At 33.2% G+C, this 21,580-nt stretch overlaps 5 protein-coding genes across 7 annotated transcripts; 2 read left to right on the forward strand and 3 right to left on the reverse strand.

The window, feature by feature from the left end:
- Positions 1–4,790: 4,790 nt before the first annotated feature.
- On the reverse strand, positions 4,791–6,536 carry AT4G17680 (SBP (S-ribonuclease binding protein) family protein). 3 transcript variants are annotated; one of them, NM_117876.3, is made up of 4 exons: positions 6,200–6,536; positions 6,032–6,102; positions 5,702–5,952; positions 4,812–5,629 (listed from the first exon to the last, which is right to left on the reverse strand). In NM_117876.3, the coding sequence occupies exons 1-4, from the start codon at positions 6,295–6,297 to the stop codon at positions 5,105–5,107; spliced, it is 945 nt and encodes a 314-aa protein (NP_193503.2). In that variant the 5' UTR covers positions 6,298–6,536; the 3' UTR covers positions 4,812–5,104. The 3 variants fall into 3 exon arrangements, with proteins under 3 accessions (NP_001328742.1, NP_193503.2, NP_001078402.1); NM_001084933.2 differs by having other exon boundaries at positions 5,702–6,102; NM_001341239.1 differs by having other exon boundaries at positions 4,791–6,102; positions 6,200–6,492.
- Positions 6,537–8,203: 1,667 nt separating this feature from the next.
- AT4G17690 (Peroxidase superfamily protein) lies at positions 8,204–9,497 on the forward strand. Its single transcript, NM_117877.2, has one exon. It carries the CDS (start codon positions 8,329–8,331, stop codon positions 9,307–9,309), a length of 981 nt encoding a protein of 326 aa, NP_193504.1. The 5' UTR covers positions 8,204–8,328; the 3' UTR covers positions 9,310–9,497.
- A 637-nt stretch (positions 9,498–10,134) lies between these two features.
- Positions 10,135–13,129, reverse strand: KAN3 (Homeodomain-like superfamily protein). Its single transcript, NM_117878.3, has 6 exons — positions 12,336–13,129; positions 12,121–12,197; positions 11,295–11,340; positions 11,132–11,216; positions 10,860–10,920; positions 10,135–10,470 (listed from the first exon to the last, which is right to left on the reverse strand). Exons 1-6 carry the CDS (start codon positions 12,898–12,900, stop codon positions 10,336–10,338), a joined length of 969 nt encoding a protein of 322 aa, NP_567535.1. The 5' UTR covers positions 12,901–13,129; the 3' UTR covers positions 10,135–10,335.
- A 3,394-nt stretch (positions 13,130–16,523) lies between these two features.
- AT4G17700 (uncharacterized protein) lies at positions 16,524–17,947 on the forward strand (the record flags this gene model as incomplete). Its single annotated transcript, NM_117879.3, has 6 exons — positions 16,524–16,565; positions 16,745–16,885; positions 16,983–17,184; positions 17,320–17,442; positions 17,518–17,607; positions 17,699–17,947. The coding sequence occupies 4 exons, from the start codon at positions 16,524–16,526 to the stop codon at positions 17,427–17,429; spliced, it is 495 nt and encodes a 164-aa protein (NP_193505.3). The 3' UTR covers positions 17,430–17,442; positions 17,518–17,607; positions 17,699–17,947.
- A 509-nt stretch (positions 17,948–18,456) lies between these two features.
- Positions 18,457–21,490, reverse strand: HDG4 (homeodomain GLABROUS 4; the record flags this gene model as incomplete). The annotated part of the gene is made up of 10 exons (NM_117880.3): positions 18,457–18,897; positions 18,982–19,077; positions 19,152–19,387; positions 19,476–19,860; positions 19,948–20,046; positions 20,133–20,492; positions 20,569–20,721; positions 20,869–20,986; positions 21,094–21,257; positions 21,341–21,490. 10 exons carry the CDS (start codon positions 21,488–21,490, stop codon positions 18,529–18,531), a joined length of 2,130 nt encoding a protein of 709 aa, NP_193506.2. The 3' UTR covers positions 18,457–18,528.
- Between the last annotated feature and the right edge of the window lie 90 nt (positions 21,491–21,580).

The raw sequence follows: 21,580 nt of genomic DNA on the forward strand, positions 1-21,580 counted from the left end.
TTCTTGTCAACGTAGAAGAGAAGATTATTTATGTTTACATATATTTTAAATTTTTTATAATGTATAGACTATAGTATATATATTTTAAGTCCTGTTTTGAATTTTTCAACAAAATTATAAGCAGGCGGTCTAATAATAATATTACACCACGTTTACTCAAAATAATTTTATGAAAGAAGTCTTATATTCAACACGACATCAATATAGTATCAAAGTAATATTTAGTTTGAAATATTTATGAATCAAAGTCTTCATCTACAAAATTTCTATATTAATAAACAACGTCTTAAGTGAGAAAATGCTATATATTTGATCTTTCTACAATACCATATCCATATAATATAATCCTTTACCATTTTAATTTGTTAGTGAAAGCTGTTGTATCATCCTATTTGGTTTTATATTCGACAGTCGGGTATTATACGATACTAGAAAAAACGATATATAACAATTCCAATCGAGTAAGTTTTGTGTATCCGTACGATAATTTGCAGACACAGTTCGTGAAACAATACTTAATGATTAAAAAATACTGTACTATTTAATCATCGAGTTTGTCACATGGGATGAGTTCAAAAAGGGAACAACATTTGTGGCACACCAGGCCACTAATTATTTATATAGATATAAAACATTGGAAACAAAAATGAAGTTTATATAATTAGCAACTTGATTATAGTATTAAGTACTTTTAATTTTAGTTTAATAACCCCAAGAACAGGCTTGTTCTTCAAGTTTGATGGAGTTTCTCAGATCATTGATTACAATAAGAGATCTAGAAGCTGCCACAAGGCAACAGTATGTCTCCTATGTCGAAACACATCGGTTCTCGTATTAGATTCTATCCCACTTACTTTGATAAAACAATTAGATTATTTAACATAAAGCAAATTCCACTAATTACTCATTACTTTATACTTTTCTTTTCTTAATCCCACACCTAATATTCAATTCTTAATTGTTAGTATGTACTAATAATTGTGTATAAGTAGGAGCCAGGAGGATAGCCTAAGATACTTATTTTGTCGTTTATGAATCATATTCTTGTATGAATTAGCTTATACTTAAATACTTAAATCATATTCTTGAACCACCGTATTTTACACTCCATTTGTAGAGTATGAATATTTCATTTATGGGCCTGGGCTTTAAAATATACAGCCTATCATCAATCTCAAGTTTAGATTGAGCCGTTTGATAATATTCATTTGGTGTCACTGAACTTGTCATATGTACTATATGTCAACTTTATTACCTTCTCCCACCACACACACCCCACACTTGTTCTAAAAAATCCCATTTTGCTAGATCATTTTTTTATGACGATGCTGTCCGGATAAACCCCAACTCATCCGGAGATGACCAAGCCTCTTCACTATACAACAAACCCACAATGTTAAATCACTCATACCGAAGTCCGAGACAAGAAGTCGCCCACTCGTAGCTTGACTGTTCGCAAGAGAAAACTAGCGAGTTTACAATGTAAACCCTAAATACTCGAATTGATCTGCAAAAACTATTGAAGTAAAAAAAGTTACACTAAAATAGTTATTGATATGTCATATAAATGGATATTGCACATGATTCAGAAAATTGAATATATTGTTTGGAAACATTGCATGGAAAAGGTTTAATTCGTTTCTAAAGATATGTGGAAAAAAAAAAAAAAAAAAAAAGATATGTGAAATATAATTAGAGTTTTCAAGTGATATTTTCTAAAACATATCATAATTCAGAACATCAAACTGACAGTGTGTTACTTTTCTTAAACCATGACGGTCGAAAGATCAACCAAAATAGTTGAGAGAAAAAAGTTGAAATCTTTCCCTGCGATTTCAATCATAACTAACCCTTGTAAATGTTTTAAATGATACAAGTTCTTCACATGCATAAAAATTTTGTATGGTTTTTGAATGAGACTTTCTATTTAAAAATATTCTTCATCACATAGCATAACATATATATATATATATATAATTGATAAATTTGCCTAATTACACTGAATCCTGACACTGATTACCAATCAAAGCAAACTGTGAACGTGTTCATATAAGTGATCCTTTTCTCTTTGTTTTGGTATGTCTACACGTATACTAATAGAAAAAGTAGATGAATAATTAAGTAGATGGCTCCAAATGCTGCATCATATCGTTTATTGAGGGACACAGGAGTCACATGAATAGTTGGATCGCATTATTGTCACGTGGAAATGACAAGTATATTGATGCAACTCATTACGAGATTTGTCTCACCGAACTAGATTTGAAGGGGAGGATCAATTCCTTTATGAAAACTATGTAAATTAATTTTAAAATGCTGGTAATGGTAAATTGGAAATGGAAGTGTAAACTTTATAATTATGAACACCAAAAGCAGAGATTATAATAATTATGGACCGTCCCTGCGAGCCTATTCATTACTTCTCCTGCGACGCATTATACTCAAAAATTTGAAGCTAACTAATGTAACATTTTCAAAGTCCAATTCTCAATCTATGGAATATATTATGTCTTCAAGAGCTATTATTCTAATGACGATCTATGCTAACAAATGGGATACTTGGAAACAGCATGAGCATCAGGATACTACGTGATGTCGCTAGCCACGAGGTTCTTACAATTTGATAATGGTCCCGATCAAAAGCTTAACAAAACATAAGTTAATTTCAGTTTATGTTACAAACGTAAACAACTTAAATAGATAAAAACAAACAATAACTAAAACCTAAAAATAGGAAGCATTTCCCACATTTAAGGCCTTAACCCAACAAAACTAGAAACAACACATGTTGAGGTATACATGGTTTTTGAACCCATCACAATTCTTATCCTTAATTTTTTCTACACAATTTTTTATTCGTGCATATCTTCATAATCCATAATATTCTAATTAACTAGATTATAACCCGCACATATGTGCGAGGTTTCAATTTTAAGAAATGTATTGAAATACATTTTTAGTGAAAGATATTATAGTTTGTAAATTATAATAAGCATAGAAAAGTATATAGTGTTATTTATGATAAAATAGATATTTTATTAATTTATATTATTTATATTTTATTTGTATTTTGCATAGTAAATAGGATTTTTGGATTTGTTTCGATTTGGCGGAATAATATAGAGATATTTGGAAAAATCTGTGTACTTTTGTTAGTTTGATGTATATATAAATTGATTGTTTTTGTTTAAAATTTGATCAATTAGATTATATAATGTAAAATTTACTCTGTGGTACACTGTTGGTCGATTTTTCTTGTAACTAAAAATTCAAATTTTAAGATATAGTTATTTTGTAAATATTGTTTATATTGTTTAATGTTTAAGATTGTATAATTATGTTATAATTATTAACTAAGATTTCACTCATAGATTATCGTCCCATATTAATATCAACCCAAACTCGTTCCACCATATAACTTCATTCCGTAAAATGAAAAATTATTTTGTTATTTTTAAATATTGTTATTGTAATATATAAAAAATCGAGAGATTGACATGTGGTACATCTTCGATTAATATATTTAAAAATAATTTGCGATTTATAAATTTATGATATTGTAGTATATAAAACCGATTTTTAGTGTATACCTTTCAATAAAATAGAGTTTTTATAATTAAAGTATAATAGTATTTGGTTTTTATATGGTTAGGTAATAGTATTTGGTTTATTATAAACTAATAAATTTGTTGATTTTAGTTAAAAATAAAAAATCAAATTAAGTAATATTTGTTTTGTTTATTTTTAAGATTGTATAACTATCATCTATTTTCTTGTAATCTAATGTTGATCCTGAAAGAAAAATCCATAAGAATACGCATAAATGGATAGTAATATTAGGAGATAAATATCATTAGAACATGAAGTAATTTACTTATGAATCTCTATCTATTGTTCGAAATAATCGATATTCTATATTGATTGTGAGGCAATGTGAATGTATGCATAACATTTATAATTATAAGAGATAGATTGTATGCAAAATTAGATTTTAATTTGGATTCAATCTTAGCTTTACTGAAAAAACTAAGATTATACACTTGTAGTTTGATTGTTAATTTAAGACTTTCACCTGTAGTATACCATCTTGTATTAATATCGATCTAAACCCGTCAATTTTACGATTTTCCAGCTTGTTAAAAATTGAATCACATCATACACATAAAAAATCTAATATCTTATTAATTATTGTAGTATATAAGATTATAATTTTTTAATATAATATGTATAAAATTGAATATAAATATTTCAAATTATGACCTGTTAACTCAGTAGAAAGTTTTCTTAAATCTATTTTCACCCGTTATAATATTTTTCATGTATTGAACAGTTTATATTCGTTTTTAAAAATTCAAATTATGGCATATGCGAAAAAACTCTAATTATTTTTTTATAATGATGATATTATTTTTTCGCAAAAATAGAATCATATAAAGATGAGAAGTGAACTATAATAATTAATAAAAAATTAATATGATAATTTAGATATCAAATCTAATTTGTTAATTTTAATTGTTTATTTTTTTGGAAATTAATAATGTATTTCGTTTTTCTAATTAAATTAAATTAATTAAAATTTAGATATCAAATCTTATATGTTGATTTTGATTGGTTATTGTTTTTGGAAATTAAAAATGTATTTCGTTTTTTAATTAAATTTAATTAATTAAATTAGTATTTGACTTTTTAATCCTTAAACAGATAAATTAATTTACTCTTTAAAATTTTATTTCTAATGGTATACCTATGTAATTATTTACAAAAAGTAAGGTTACATTTAAAATGTACTTCCCAAATAATATAGTAAGATTTCTAACGTAAATGAATTCAATTTTAGCAATTTCTTCAAAACGTTTTCTGAAAAAAAAAGCGAAGAATATCCAAAAGAAAGAAAGTAAACGAAGATGTCAAAACGAAAAAAATGCCACTACATGTGGCTATGTCCTATGTACATCATCAACTATATATAATTCAAATCTCATTTTCAATCTTTATTTTTGCCTATAGAAAACGTCCTTTTTCTGTACTGTTGTCTTGTTTGTTGCTTAGATCTGGATGGACCCATGGGCCTATAACGGGCCTATCAATTAAATACTCATCATCATCAAAATAAAACTTCGACACCGGAAGTCTTCACGGCGAGGCAAATCGGACAGACTCGCACTGCTCCGACGTCGCATCCATTACAAAGAATCAAATGTTGACACGGCAATGCCATCACCGTCGCAGATTTCCGCCGGCAAATCCTACAACTTGGTCCGATCAATTCGATCCGCTCCGGATCCACGTAAACCGATTCAGCGTCCTCTGCTTCTTCCGCGTCTCCGCCGTCTTCTCCGAACGTACTCTGTTTCGCCGCCGTATCTAGGCGGTTAGCTATGGCTTGTTGGAGATGAGCATGTAACGAGGACACCTCAGCTTCCCGCGTCGCCGCTCTTAACTGCCAGTTTCGCGCCTCTTCCACGATGTGAGCTACACGCGCTTCTAGCTCAGCGTGACGGCGCGTGGCTTTCTCCAACTCCGCTTCTTTTTTTCTCAATTTCCGTCCGACTATCTCCTCCGCAGCGCACAATAACTCTACGTAGCGTCTCTCTCTGTTATCCGCTAACGTACGCCGCAACTCTTCACCCTGCAAAATCAAATTATCAACACAAAGAAAAAACAAACCAAACCACATTTTAGGTCGAGTTTAATAAGACACCTGAGTCTGAATGAATCTGTCTAGTTCATCTCTTTGCCGTTTAATCTTTCCGGTAACATCTCCGGGAAGAGAAGAAAAAAACTGTTGTTGATTCTGTGACTGATCATGAAATAATCGAAGACCAGTGGAAACCACGTTAGGCGTTTTCTGCAACAACTCGGTTATATCAATAACTTGCGACGGTTTTGGAGGTGGAGGGTTCATCAGAGCCGATGAATAAACTTCTCTTGATCGTTTTCTTGAATCAACCCCTGTTTCAAAAACGGTGATGATTGAATGGAATTGAAGGAAAAAATTTGGAAACGATATGGGAATAATGAGAAGAGAGACCAGCTTTGGTGAAATTAGTGAAAGGAGTGTCTTGAGGCTGCAACGAACAATCACTAGCTTCTTGTCCGTTACTGTTCAATAAATTTTCATAAGAAATTGAAAACATCACATACATAATAAATACACAGGGCGTATACTATTACTATATGATTATATGAAGATTTTTACCTGTTGTTGAAGAAGAAACGTGAAGGATGCTGAGCTTGAATCGCCATTGAGCTATCAGAGAAGAGACCTATGCGTTCATTATCAGATAATAAGGGCATGCATGTGTGTTTGTGTATATGGGAAATGATGATGCTGATGATGATGAAAATGTATTGATTTTTTCAAGTATGAATTAAGAACTGAAAAAGAAAAGGAGAAAGAATGGGAGAAATAAATGGGGAAGATGAGGTTTTAGAGGGGAGGGGGACGAAAGGGTACAAAGACTTGTGGGTCTTTTTAAAGCTTTCAACATTATATGCATGATTCACACTAATGTTACCATTTTTTTTTTGCATCTACTTCTATTTTTTTCCTTAGTACTAGTACTCTTTCAATCATTCTTCAGTTGCAATATAGACTATATAGTATAATTTAGAGACTGAATCAAAATTAAAAGATGTGAACGATGTAACACTCTTCCCAAAGACCCTTCCAACCTAACTAAACCAAACCGTCTTTCAACCAAACTAATCCATTTTAGATCAGTCGATACATCACATATTTGCATGTTCCAGATGAATAATCTGTAGATGTATTCGTTAATCTTGTAGTACCTGAGGGTTTTAGCTACCTAACAATTTTCTTTTTCAATTTTTTTTTTTTGTTTTTTTTTTTCGTTTTAATTATAACTTAGATAGATCTTGGGCCAAAACCTAGATTATTATTACATGATGCATATAGTGAACCGAGTATTTCTTTTTTTTTTTCATTTAAGATGTTTACAATAACTAAATAAAAAGCTAACAATAGCGGTCCATAGTTTCATAGCAAAAAAAAAAAACAAAGAGAGAACAATAGCGGTCCATAGTTGGTTGGGATTCATATCTAGGTTTGATGTATAGGATAAATCCTTCACCACTCTTCCAATATAACCAATGTCCCAATTTTTGATATTATAAAAAGAAAACGGAGGAGTCGTCAATTATTGAAAGGTCTAGATCCATGTCGATGGCTAGATGCATATAAAGCATTAATGGATCGGACGTCATATATTCTTCAAATAAAAGGTATCAAATTAGATTATCCCTTGGTGCACTTCACGTTTCCTCATTGATATTATGCTTCACAGTTGCATATTATATATATGCTGGTGAGTCTTTTTCAAAACGATAAGCGACATACATATTCTAGCAAACAAACAATGTTCTACTTACCACATGATACATATAGGTACATAATGTTTCGTCATCAGTACACATTGCCATAGCGTATACATGAGATTACAAAAATTGAACTATATATAAAAAGAAAATCAAGCTTATCAAAATGTTTGGAGGAGTATGAAACATAATAATATATATAGGCATGATTTAATACTTTATAAACAGTAACACGTTAGCGAAAATTGATATCTAACAACAAATAATTTGGTTCTAGCATATGTTGGTCAGAAAGAATGGTAGGAATTTATATACTAATAAATGTCAACAAGATGACATAAAAATCTAGAAATGTGGTGGCAAGGTAAGCAACAAATTGATATAAGATGGATGGCATGTCCATTGTCAAGCAGTTGCATGATTTTAGTGGTCAGAACTCAGAAGTCAACATTTTTCTTAATTTTGTTTTTGTTTATATTTCAAATCAAGAGCAACATTAGATTAAGTAAAAGTTTGCTTGTATGTTTAGCCTATCAATTTAAATTTTCATATCTCTAACCATCAATAATGTTTTCTGTAGATGCTTTAGTTGATTAATCACCATTCCAAAATTCTTTCAAAAACAGGAGTAGTAATACAAAACAAATCAATTGAGTGATTAATCACCTTCACATTTCCCCAATTAGCATGCATTCCATGTTTGTGGTTTAATTAACCTAGAAGCCAATCGATTTTATAATGAATTAGTGTTAGAAAACGTTTCTAATGAAAAATGAAAGTAAAAACAAACTAAATATAGACCAATCACTGAAATAAAAAGAACATAACAAAAGCCAAACTCCAACCACACGTACATGCTTCTATATTTCACCGATAACAATTCAATAAAGAAGTCTACCTCATAGACATCTCTTTACATTTCAATTCCGTTTCCATATTTTACAAACAATATTTCTTTCACAAATCGATACGAGTCTCGTGAAATACACAATGTCTTCGGTTATAAATGTTCTCTTCGTCGTCCTAGTCTTTGTCCCGTCTATATACTCGGCACCACCACCAAATTTAACAAAAGATTATTACCAAAAAACATGTCCCGATTTCAATAAAATCGTACGTGAAACCGTTACACCAAAGCAAGGCCAGCAGCCAACGACAGCTGCTGGAACACTCCGTCTCTTTTTCCATGATTGTTTCATGGAAGGATGTGATGCTTCCGTCCTTATCGCTACAAATTCTTTCAACAAAGCCGAACGTGACGATGACCTCAACGAGTCGCTTCCGGGAGATGCATTCGACATTGTGACTCGCATCAAAACCGCTCTTGAATTGTCTTGTCCCGGGGTGGTGTCCTGCGCAGACATCCTGGCTCAGGCCACACGTGACCTTGTCACAATGGTTGGTGGGCCTTTCTATGAAGTCAAACTGGGCCGTAAAGATGGTTTTGAGTCAAAAGCCCATAAAGTCAAAGGAAATTTACCTTTAGCGAACCAATCCGTCCCCGACATGTTATCGATATTCAAGAAGAATGGTTTCACTCTAAAGGAGCTGGTTGCGTTAAGTGGCGGGCACACAATCGGATTCTCACACTGCAAAGAATTCAGCAACCGGATATTCCCGAAGGTTGATCCAGAACTCAACGCGAAATTCGCAGGAGTTCTTAAAGATCTATGCAAGAATTTCGAAACCAATAAGACGATGGCAGCATTTCTCGATCCGGTGACACCGGGAAAATTCGATAATATGTATTTCAAGAACTTGAAACGAGGTCTTGGACTGTTAGCTTCCGACCATATATTGTTTAAAGATCCTAGCACGAGACCGTTTGTAGAATTATATGCGAATAATCAGACGGCTTTCTTCGAGGATTTTGCACGTGCCATGGAGAAACTAGGCAGGGTTGGTGTTAAAGGCGAAAAAGATGGAGAAGTGAGACGTAGATGTGATCACTTCAACAAGCTTAACGTATAAGTAGCATAAACAGAAGAACATCATTGACTTCGATCGGTTTTCTTTGTATTTTTTTTTTAATAAATGTATTTATAAATAAGTAAGTTAATGTAACAATTTTGAGTGCCTAAAATTTACAAATAATCTTTGTTATATAGAGAGCATTAGATCTTACTTTATGGAGGAGAATACAAATTCAAGTTCTTGAGTTATTTCCCCATCATCTTCTTCTTTAAAACAAGTGTCTCCGTTTTAAGTGTTGTTGGCCAAACTTCGACGAATAAAGTCCAAATTGATTATTAAAACGGCTCAACTTGTGATAAGGCCTTTTCGCCGGTAAGTATTTTTCTTCATTTGCCACCATAAGATTATGATATTTGCGTTGTAGCTAGAAATAGCCTCCGATATTTTTACTGTTCAAATATACTTTTTTGCTATATTCATCTAAAGTATTTTTGATTTGACCAATCTAAAATTTTAGTAAAATATACTATATTTAAGTAAGATTATGTAATTACTACGTATTTTCATTATCATCATCGTATGCTTCATGTGTCTAAAGCTCTTGTTAAGGTTACCAATAAAAAGAATCTTCGTATGGTTGGTTAGTTTTCTTAACATTTGGAATTATGGATAGATTGTAATGTATTTCGTTTTATTCTCTTTTTTGGCTTTACTCAAAATGAATAATTAGAAGAAAAAATTAGTGAAAGTCTTCGTCGGGTCAACGTCACAAGTGTCAGACACGTGTCAGAGAACCATGTGTTAAGAAGTAAAGCAGTCCGATTTAGACACGTGGATGAGTCATAGCTTTGCATCGCTGTAATGATGACCAAATAATTTTATTCCCATTCAAGACAAGAACAAGCATCTCAAATTTATGACCCAAAAAAAAAAGCATCTCAATTTTACAGTACAAAAGGAAAAATGAATAAAGGAAGAAATAAACGTCATTTCATATATATTTTTTCAAAAGCATAAACTTTTAAGTTTGAGATTTATATAATTTTTAACAGATAATATGTATTTTTAGTATATATAAGAAAATTAGGGAGAGAGGTTTGGTGTAGCTAAAGTGAAATCAAGATTGGGAGTTTCAGTCTCTGGTCTTGTCCCTGTAAGGCTTGACGAATCTGACGACAACCGTTCGTTGCTTGGACATCTTCGATTCTTCCATTCATTCTGACATCATTTTAGAATAAAAGATTATATATTATAAGAATCATCTCATATAACATTTCATATATAGACTGTGTCTTTATTTTCAGTTTGCTTTCTATTTCAAAATTTCCAATTAAACTATTTTGAAGATTTAAAGACAATCAAATCTAGTGAATTGGGTTCTGAAAATAAAGTATCATAGATATCAACTCTCCAAAACAAAGTCTTTAATTTCTCTGCTTTTGAGACAAAATCAAAAGAAGAAAAACACTTTTTTACCCAAATGGAAGAGAAAAAAAGTAACTTATAATCCTTTATAAAAACTTTTTTTTTCTTTTTTTTCAGCCTCGAATTTTGCAAGTCCCGTTTTATTCCAATGCCCTTTTGGTTAAATTTTTGAAATCTGTTACCTCATTGGATGAAATGTCTACACCTGATGATGCCTTTGCCTTCAACTGGAACCGAGCTTCACTGTTTATACAGATTCAAATTATATCACATTGATTTTTTGAAGGAACAAAAAAGAATAATATAATGCTAATGATTTTGGCTCAACTAACATAATATTATATATATTAAGTTTCTCATATGATGCAAATATAGAAAGTTGCCTAATAAGTATATACATATCTGTCCAACAAATACTAAATTCTACTTAGGCAAATATTAAAACATAACATACCTTGAGGAGTTATTCCATAGACCCGTGAGATTTCTTGCTTCTCTCTCACTGTTTACTTGTGATCCATTCTCACAATCTGACTGCCCTATACACACACGTTTATCAGATGTATAGTATTTAACAGATAATTTAATTAAATCAAATACATAATCAATCAAATAACCTGATGACGTTGTAGGTTTTTCAGTAGACTTGATGGTTCGATACATCTGAAACATTATAGATTAGATTACTAATATTATATATAAGTGCTAGTTATAAGAATAATTAATAGTTATATCGATCAATACATACACATGAATTATATATAATGTGTGTGTGATGTTCGTGTGTTTAGACTTGTTCCATTCAGGCATTCACGTGTGTGTATATAAGGCTATAACCTAGATATGCACGCACACAGAGACAGAGATGGATAAAGTAAGAAAAAAAGAGATCAAAGTAAAACAGAAAGCATTTACGATTCATGAAAATGTGCAGCCATACACAGAGATGGGAGATGTGCATGGGTCTACGTGCCTTATTCTGACTATAGTCAAATTATGCAAAACAGCAACTTATATATTTGTTATCATTGAAGAATCATGCATATACATATATGTGTGCATATCAATCTAAATATCATCATTGAAGAATGATGTCTCCTTTGTACTTTTACTTTTCTACTGCATCTCTAGTAATAAAAGGACTCTTTCTCTTACTCTTTGTCTATATCTTGCTTTTGATTCCTTCTCTTTTTATCTTTTTTCTTTCTTCACTTTGTATATAATTTCTTTATATATATATATATATATATATATATATATATATATATATATATATATGGGGGCGACCAAAAGTTTAACCATGTCCAAATTAATCACAATTTTTCTTTTAGCCATTTCATAAAAAAGTGCAGTGGGTTTGGTTCATTTGCATATTCAAATCCATAATACAATAAATTCATTTATTTACCTATACATTATGTACCTGTAACTTAAGAAGATTACCTGTAGATGGGATTTAACATGAGCCAATGTGAGATCTTGCACATCCATCAGCTCAAGTACTGATTTTGGGGTTGCTCCTGGATATTAATCATAATTACTAAGTCAATAAAAATAGAATTTTTGATCAAGCCTATTCATTATTCTTTTTGTTAAAAATGAAAAAGAGATATAAATTCAATTAAATAAAAAGGGGTAATAGTGAAAAAGGACAATACTTTCATGACCACCCAATAATTGAACAGCGTGTACAAAATGGGCGTGGAGGGTCGTCGTCCACCGCATCCTTGGAGCCCTTACTCCTCTTTTGGCGGTGAATCTTGGCGGCTGCGGTTGAGCTTGACGCCGATGACGGTTGTGGAGATTAAAACTACAATTAGGGTTTGTGATTAAGCGACGACTAGCATGTTGACCGTTGACTTCACTGAAGAAGAAAGGATTGGGAGAGGTAGATGAGTAGTAGTAGTGGTCAAGGACTTGATTCTGGTAAAGAGGGATTCCTCTTATTGGTCTCATCATAAAAATAGATCTCAAGTCTTGATCGAGAGATTCCTTGTGTTCTTGATTACTATTAATCTTGGTGGCTTCATTGTTTGAAGTGAACTGGAGAGTGTGGATGAGATTATTTGAAGACTTGTTGTCTAAATCTGAGGCTTTACTCTGAAACCCTAATCTCCTTTCGACTTCTTGTTCTTGTAGTTCTTGACTTTCTTTTTCTTGTTCTTCTTCTCTTCTTCGGCTGATCTTCAAGTACAAGTCAGGTTGTGAAGGGAAAAGCTCCATAAGAAGAGAGAATTGGTGAATGATTTTGAGATAATCTTGATGAATTTTATGGGAAAAAGGAGGGGTATAATGTTATTTATTTCAAAAAGTTTTTTTTTTCTTCTTCTTAACTTAATGAATTTTTGTTCTTGGTGAGAAGAGAAAAGCAGTTGTAAAGAATTAGAGAGAGAAAAATAGGGATGGCAAAAGGTATGAGGGAAATGAGAAGTCTCTTTCTTCTCTGTTCCCTTTGAGAAAATGACACTTTAAGAGTCTAATAAAGGGGTTGGGTGAAACATGAATTTCCATTTAATTTTTCCTTTCCCTTTTCTTCATATGTAAAGGAAAATACCAATTTATATGGCATATTTTGTTACAATGTAGATATCATCTATCACATATCAGTATTTAATGATGGTATAATAAAACAATAATGTATGGAATTATTCGATTATTTGTGTTCAGATTTACATGTGAAAATGACACTTGTGTTGAAACTGAAAGATGCGTGTGTGTATATGTTTTTTTTTCCTGATAATATCATTGTAGAAAATTTAAAATAAGAATCAAAGGCTGATATTTTCTTAGAAAACAAAAAAGGAACAACCATAGCTACTTGTTTAGTTGTTGATAAAATGCTACTATATATAAAAAATACACCTGCATGAAATTTAAGAGATGAAGATACATTAAAACCAAAACTGAAGTCTCGTCGTCACTTGTTGTTTGTCTTGTTTATTGGTTTAATTCTTTGTCCTCCTTGAAATCGGAGTTTGGAATTATACCGAACATTACGAACTTGGTGGCTGGGTGCCTAAGAATAAATTGAATATGATATTGCGTCTAATTAATACCTGAAAAAGCTTTTCTTTTTCCTTCTATATATTGTTTGTGGAGAAAGTGATTTTGTTTACGTGATAAGATAAAATTTAAGGAAAATAAGAAATGGGAAAAGAATAATATCACATTGACAGTGAGATATCACCTTAAAATATATATTGTATATAGTTTCGATTATGTTTATTAGTAATTTTCAAAACAAGTTAACATTAAAGGTTTTTTATTCCACGAAGCATTAACTTCATTTCCATCAAAATACTATACGACATTAATTTAATTTTGGCCCTAGTGACACCGATAGACAGTCCAAGATTTGATTCCCAAAACGCCCTTTGATAATTCATGTCCCCTAAGCCCATACATCGACAGATAATGTTGGGGACGATCCTTAGATTCATTTGTTTTTTTTTATATTTTTCACATATTTGATTAAACTAAGAAAATCTGAATCCAAAAATAGGTTTCCGTAAAAGTCGAACCTTTTTCCAGTTTTAGTTCCGGCAGCACGAGGAACGATATAAGACAAACGGAAAGGAATTTTTATGGAAAATCGATAGAGAAAATAAGATTAAAGAATATAATTTAATTTACTTGATTGGAGGCACTACCAACCGACGATGCATAAGACAAAGTTAGAAGCTCAAAAACATTACTAGGTTAGGAGATAAAATCTTATTCTTTTTTAACCGAATCATTAAATAAATCGTATTAATCGAATCTTATTTGTTTTTCAGCAATCCGCGATTAACTATCATCACTAGTACTTGAGTTTTGTAGCAATGAATCTTATTTGTTCTTCTCGTCGTCACATACAAACAAGAAACTAATCATGATAAGTTCTGAGGGGTCGGACTTAAGTGACGAATAAATAGGAGAAATATCAAAAACTATTGAAAATTTATAGTGGTCAAATAGAGAACAAAGGTTCCCATCAATTTGAGTAAGTTACTCCGACACGGGGACGTAAGAGTGAAACCTAGTGAAAAGCATGCTGTCCACTTCACTTAGTGTAAAATTGTAAGACCTTTCAGGGCACACAGTTTGTTGTATATTTTAGATTTTTATTTCGTAAGGTTATCCGTATATACGAATCAATTTCCTACATATATATATATATATATATATATATTTCCTTCATAATGTGATGAAAAAGAGAAGTACAATAGGAAAAAGATTGATTGAAAAATGAAAAAGTAGAAGCACACTTAATAAAGGAGTAGAGGAGAAAGATTTGGAGTTTATAGAATAATTGCCCCCACGAATCTTTTTTTGGGAGATATTTTAAGCAAATCTTAACTTTGGGGAATTTGATAAGAACCCACATTTCTATTCGGACAAAAGAGTTGCTTGCAAACTTTAAGTCGAAAAATTATTTATCTGGTATTAAAAGAAATGAATTAAAATCTACAAGGGAAAAAAAAGAAAAACCTAATCTTAGCTAGCTGGTTATACGTGTGTCATGTAATAAAATGAAACTATTTGACTAAGTTCATATTGGGTGGGACTGGTATCACTGGACTGTAAGGAATTTGTTTTTAATAATAATATTGTTATGGTAGAGGAATTCTTATTTTTTTAGTAGATTGGTGTGTTATTGGTTTGATAATTTTTTAAGATTAGGATTATACGATGCAAGTTGAATTATTGAATTTGTTTTGTCAATTGTAAGAAATGACAATAATTTACGCATCTAAATGCTGTGGGGAAGATATAAGCTTTTTGTACAGTAATAATGGTTACTTACTATTCCATCAACTATTAAAAATCATGTAAAGAATAAAGACCTACCACTTTCATTGTTTGCTAGCTAGTATATATATATTTATGGTTAGTAAAGTAATAGAAAATCAGTACAAAGACAAAATTTAAGGAAATGAATTAAGAGTTCTTGGTTTTGGTGCATGTGGAAATATTTGAGGTTAAGACTGTTTACTGTTGGAAATTTTAAGCAAACAAGACATAATCAATCATTGTTTTAATTTGGGATGTAAAAACAATTTTTTTAATGCCTAAGAACAACCTTTTGTTAGTGTGTGTATGTATATATGGATACATATTATTTAATAAATCATTTTCTATTGTGTGTGAACGAACATATAACTCAAAACATAAAAATACTAAGATTTACTAATTCTTGTTTGATTAGTATAACAAAATTCACGAAATTATATTAATATGCACATATGTGTTTTTTTTCACAAAAAGTTTATTGGGCCACAAAATCTAGCCACAAATGAATCGCATTGGCCAAGTTTCTACTTGATCGAACAACTAAAAAAGCTTAGGGTCACTAAACATTTTATTACTTTTGGGAATCAGATATCTCTGGAAATCTCATAGAGGTTTGTCTACTTAGAAGTTTTTAATTGCCTAAAATTCGTTGTCATAAAGAATGGGGCTGAAGAAGATGTGTAAATAAATATATAAAATTATGTTTCAGAGAAAAACTCCCGAGTCCTCGCATCCTCTTCATATAGTCCTATTTATTCGTTTAGGACCATTGACCTTCTTCTTCAAGAATACCTCTACCATAGTCAACACAAACCTACAAATGCAGAAGGAGATAATTAAGATGGTTAATAACAATTTGTTTCTTCAAAAGCCCGATGTTTATAAAAATTCATAAATGGACAAACTCGACAATTGTACATTGGGTTGTGGAGGCCCAATTAAGGCCCATATATGAATCTGCAGTTTAATGGCATATAGCGTGGAGGAAACGTAATAGATTATTAAACCTTTATAGGCATCAGGCGTCAACCGATTGCTTCCGCCAAGCAAAGCAAAAGTTGAGAAATTTAGTGATGGAGGAGTACGAGTTTTTGGTCCGAGTGAGGGAGGCTGGGGTAATTCTTTCATCTTCTTGGTTTTTAGTTTGATGTCTCTCTGAATTTATCCACAAACCTAACCCTAACCCTATTTCAGTAATTTGTGTTCAATTTGGATTTATAATCGCCTCTAGTGTTGCTTGGATATATGACCGAAACTCTAACTCAAGTTTCTGTATGCTAATAATGTGTGTCAGGGGTTCGACATCGAGCATTTAATGGACACAAAACCATCCTCTTGTGTGATCGGTTGTCGCGAGTTTGATAATAATGATGATTACAACGCCCATATTGTCCTTTTTGCTAGGATGGGGATCCATAAGTACAATATGATACAGGTGAAAAACTTGTCTCCTCTTGTGTATATATGTTCTTCTTCTTCTTGCAATCGAGTGATTCCCTTAATCAATTCTTGTTGATATATATGTATGTCAGGGGACGAACTTGCAGCTCAGTTGCGTAGAGAAATACAATTATCGATCTCCAAGAGTATATTCCGCCTTCTATATAACCTTGATTGCTAAGGATCCAGATGCATGCAATTCCCTTGTGACTTTTCAGACAAGGGTTGTTGAAGAAGGCTTTAACATGACGAAACTGTCTTGCAATATCGCTAGACCTAAGCCCGGACCACAAGGTAAAGGTCTTGGCACATTATATCAGAGAGTAACAAAACAATTTGCTTTGAATGAAGACAAATTCCAATCATCTTTATAACTCTACTAGTCCCATATGGGTTTACCTTAATCTATAATGTGACTTTTCTATATAGAAAACGCTGCGTTGCCACGGCATTCTGTGGATCTTGAACCGGTAGATGTATTCTACAAAGGTAGTTTGCCTGAGTGGCCACCAGAGGATGCTTTCAATGATAATATATAAACGATTTTACGTGGTAAGATATATTGTCAGTTTCACGTATGCCTTTGCTCATGACAGTCCAGTAGTAGTGATGTGTTTGATTTTGCAGGTGAAAAAATCAGAGCTGCTAACACATGACTGGATTCGTTTATACATGGAACTTGCTTTCCTAAAAGCGCATTTGAGATCGCCTAAAAATGTACAATTTTGATTTTTATTTTCCTTTTCAATGACTTTTGGTATTAATAACAATACAATAGTGTATTTTTTTTTAAAACTATTTGTTGCAGCCGAATCTATCTAAGTTGGTGATTGTCATGGTAGCGATAGAAACTAAAGATAATATGGAGCCGCCAAGTGAGAGACTCAAGGCCAGGAATGCATTTTTCTACATAAAGTACAAGTACCACGCGAATAAAGGACGGGGTCCTAAGCGTCGTCTTGGTCATAAGACTCCTGATCGCATAGCTATAGTAAGAAGAACCTTAGACAAGAATACAGGATACCTCACTCTCGAGTTCCCAGAGCCAATACTATAAAGAAACTTTTCTAAAAAGTGGTTTAGGCGATAACTAGGCATCAACGTCCAAAAGCACCACGGCCGTCGTCGCTCGTACGGTTCGAGTCCTACTCTAATTACTAATTACGAAGCTTCTCATAAGATCAGATCCATCTGGAAATGTGGATCACATAATGTATTATGTATGCTCGACAAAGTTTAATTGGTTGTTTGCATTGTTAAGTGGATTGTTTGGTTTCTGAGCAATTAATTTGTGAGGTGGTTTTCCTAGTTGTACATTATTTTACAAGGATTCAATACGAATAATAAACCATAAGTAGATTTTCGTAATTAGCATTAAACTAGCTTTGTTTTGAACAAAACCATAATATAAAACGTTTTCGTTTAACCAAGTTGGAAGTCAATACCCGAACCAATCAAGCAGTTGGTAAACCGGATAAACCCCGGTTCAACAAATCATGCCTTGGTGCGTTCTTGACTCCCCAAAAGATTTAGTGGTAAATTCCAGTTTTTACCCTTTGTATCGGATCGAATTTACCTCAACAAATAATAAGTTTTTTTAGCTGCGATTATTTACCAAAATACCCTCCAAATCTTCTCTTAATTACCGACGTCGTTGACGAGCGCGGAAGTGATACGGTTGACAGTGGCGCAAATACGGTGATTGATGACGGAGACGGTGGAAAGATCGAGTCTTTCGGTGGTGACGTTGCTCCCCAAGACCTGTATTGCAACAGTGAGCAAGCACGAAGGCGAACTGACGGAACTGCCCTCGACACCATCGGATGGATTCACTGGAACAACAGAGAATCCAACGGGCAAAAGTGGTATTTCAGAAGGATCTTCGCCGTTCATGGCGAGCTGAACAGCGACGGGGTCGACGGTAGAGTACACCAGGAGACTCCCGGAGTTATCGGTGCATGTTTCTTGAAGCATCAACTCTACATTATGCGATGAATTGCTCTCCACCTGTAATTCAAAAACCAAACTTTTTAAGTTTTAAAATCAAAATTCGATTTTTTTTTTTGTTGGGATTTTGAATCAATCACTAACATTGATCCGAAGAAGAGAGATGCTATTTCCAAGATGTGAGCCATTAGCGATATGAGCAACTTCTTGAAATGAACTACCCATGAACAAGATCTCCAGCTGCAGAGAATCGATTTTCAGAATCTTTGGATCAAAAGAACAGAGGAAGAAGATTCTGGTTTTACTTTCTTTACCTGAGAGAGACGTTGATTGTCGCGGAGAAGATCAAAGACTTGTTGATGAGAATAAGGGAGAAGCGTGACTGACACGGCACAAGGAACAAGACCACCGCAAACTTTCCTGCTTACGATTTTAACTGTGTCCTTTGTTGGTGCTTGTCCGTGTGAATTGATTATGTTCAGACAGAAAGTTTTCACCATTCTCTGTGACAGCTTCATCAAGTTCTTCCTCGCTTCTACAGAAGGTATCACTGAAGGAAAAAACACGAGAAAACGGATAACTAATCACATTGGTTGTGGAAGTTTGAGGTTTACTTGTGAAACAAGTTATATATATACCTCCAAGGTCAGTGATGTTTGTAGCCATGAGACTAGCCATCCTTTCACATTGTCTCTTCAACACAGATAGCCACCGTTCAGCGCCAAAGGCCACACCGCTCTCCACAAACTCTCTAACAACCTCGTCCTGCACGTGCTTCTCTTCTACTTCTACGTGCTCTACCCATGTGACCTGAGAGTATCCGTTACGCATTGCTTGAATGATGCAACCAGAAGGTTTTCTCCGGTATTGATCAGTAGTAGTAGCTGATGCTGGTTTGATCCTATCGATCGGGAAATCTACAACCATCCATTTTCCTTCTTCAGCATTTTGCTCCACATACCGAAGAAAATAAGCTTCTCTTGTTGGTACCAATGGAGACACTACTTGTAACTCTGCAAACATCTTTTTTGAAAAGAGAGACAAGATTCAGTGACCTTAAAACCAATTAATGTGAACACTCTATCTATTGTAAAATTGCAAATTACTTACCAGAAGAAGAGTACCACTTGGTCCAGAAGCTCCAGAAGAAATGATCTGAGCCGTTTTGGCGCTTGAGACTATGGGGAAGAACATTTCCGACCATTTATCCTTGAAGCAAAGGTTAAACATATTTATGGTTCAATGTGAGTTTTTAAACAATGAATATAAGGAATGTGTTTTTGACTTATTCTTACAGCATCAAGGAATGCTTTGACGAGGGTTATGCAGTTCAACATGATGACTGCATTAGCTCTTGAAGCTTCTCTGCGAAAACGATCATCATCATTCATTAGAGGCCATAAGAACATCTTCTTATACTCTTCCTCATTCAGACACACACTCTCATTGTCTAGTCTCTTCTTATTCCACAAGGGCTCATTTATGTCACACATCTTTGCTAATTCTCGAGCACAAGAAACTGCAAGTTCCATATCAATCGCCTTTTCTTCTTCCGCAATCAACATATTATCGTTGTTGTTCTTATTAGTCTCCGGGGTAATCTCTTGTGAAGGAGAAGGATTCCTCATGGAAACAATGCTGCGTAAACGATCAAGCTGCAACATATGATAACCATATGATTCAGTAGATAAACAACAACAGCCAAGATTTGATTCATTCGAATATACATACCTCTTGGCGGAGGCGAGCGTTTTCGAGGCGGAGATTGTGGCCACAAGTAGAGCAAAAAAGGCATTGAAAATTGGACTGAATATTTTGACTCTCTGTCTTTAGAGTCTCATTCTCTGCTTTTAGCTTTGCATTATCGCTTCTACTTTGTTGTGCCTGTTAATCTCAGTATTAGCAACAACAAAAGCTTAATTTCTTAACATGAATGGTCTTAGCCAGAGTTTCTAACCCCAATTTTAAACCGGTTTATATGGTCTAACTAACCTTGTTAAAATCAAACCAAACTAAAGAGTGATTAGTTACCTTGATTTGGGTACGTTTGTTTTGAAACCAAAACTTGACTTGTATCGGCGAGAGACCAAGTTTTTTACTTAATCTCAATCTTGTTTTGGTATCCGGATGAGCATTTTCCTTAAACAATCTACAATAAAAGGGCAAAATTTCATATTTTAAACATCATTTCATAAATCATCGTTATAATTTTTTTGACATAATAAACTTGTAAACTAAAAGGGCAAGAAGACGTACGCTTCCATTTGTTGAATCTGACTAGCAGTATGTCTATGGTAACGTTTCTTCTTCGCCGCAGGAGGCTCTTGTTCGATTGCAGTATTCTCCACTGGGTCATGACCCGACCCGGTTGACTTACCCGACCCGCTTTCGATCTTGCTCATCACCTCATACTCTTCTTTCTAAACCCACAAAAACAATAAAGTTATTAATTTTTTAAGAAAAATATGTAAAAAAGTTAGGGTTTTTGGAGACGAAGACAAACCGGAAAAATGTAAGGGAAATTAGGGTTCTCGAAGGAGGTAAAGTAATTAGGGTTTTGGATTGTTGTTGTCGGAGACGAAGACACCGAACCGAAAACGTTGTCGGAATTTAAAACCATATGTCCTTTTTCTTTCTTGTCTTTCGTTTCCATTTTAAATCAGACAAAGAGAAGACTGAGTTTAAAGGGTTCGTTTTCACTTTACTCTCAAAATTCTTTTTACTTTACCTTACCTTGTTGTTT

Source organism: Arabidopsis thaliana, chromosome 4, assembly GCF_000001735.4.
Source record: "Arabidopsis thaliana chromosome 4, partial sequence".
NCBI lineage: Eukaryota > Viridiplantae > Streptophyta > Magnoliopsida > Brassicales > Brassicaceae > Arabidopsis > Arabidopsis thaliana.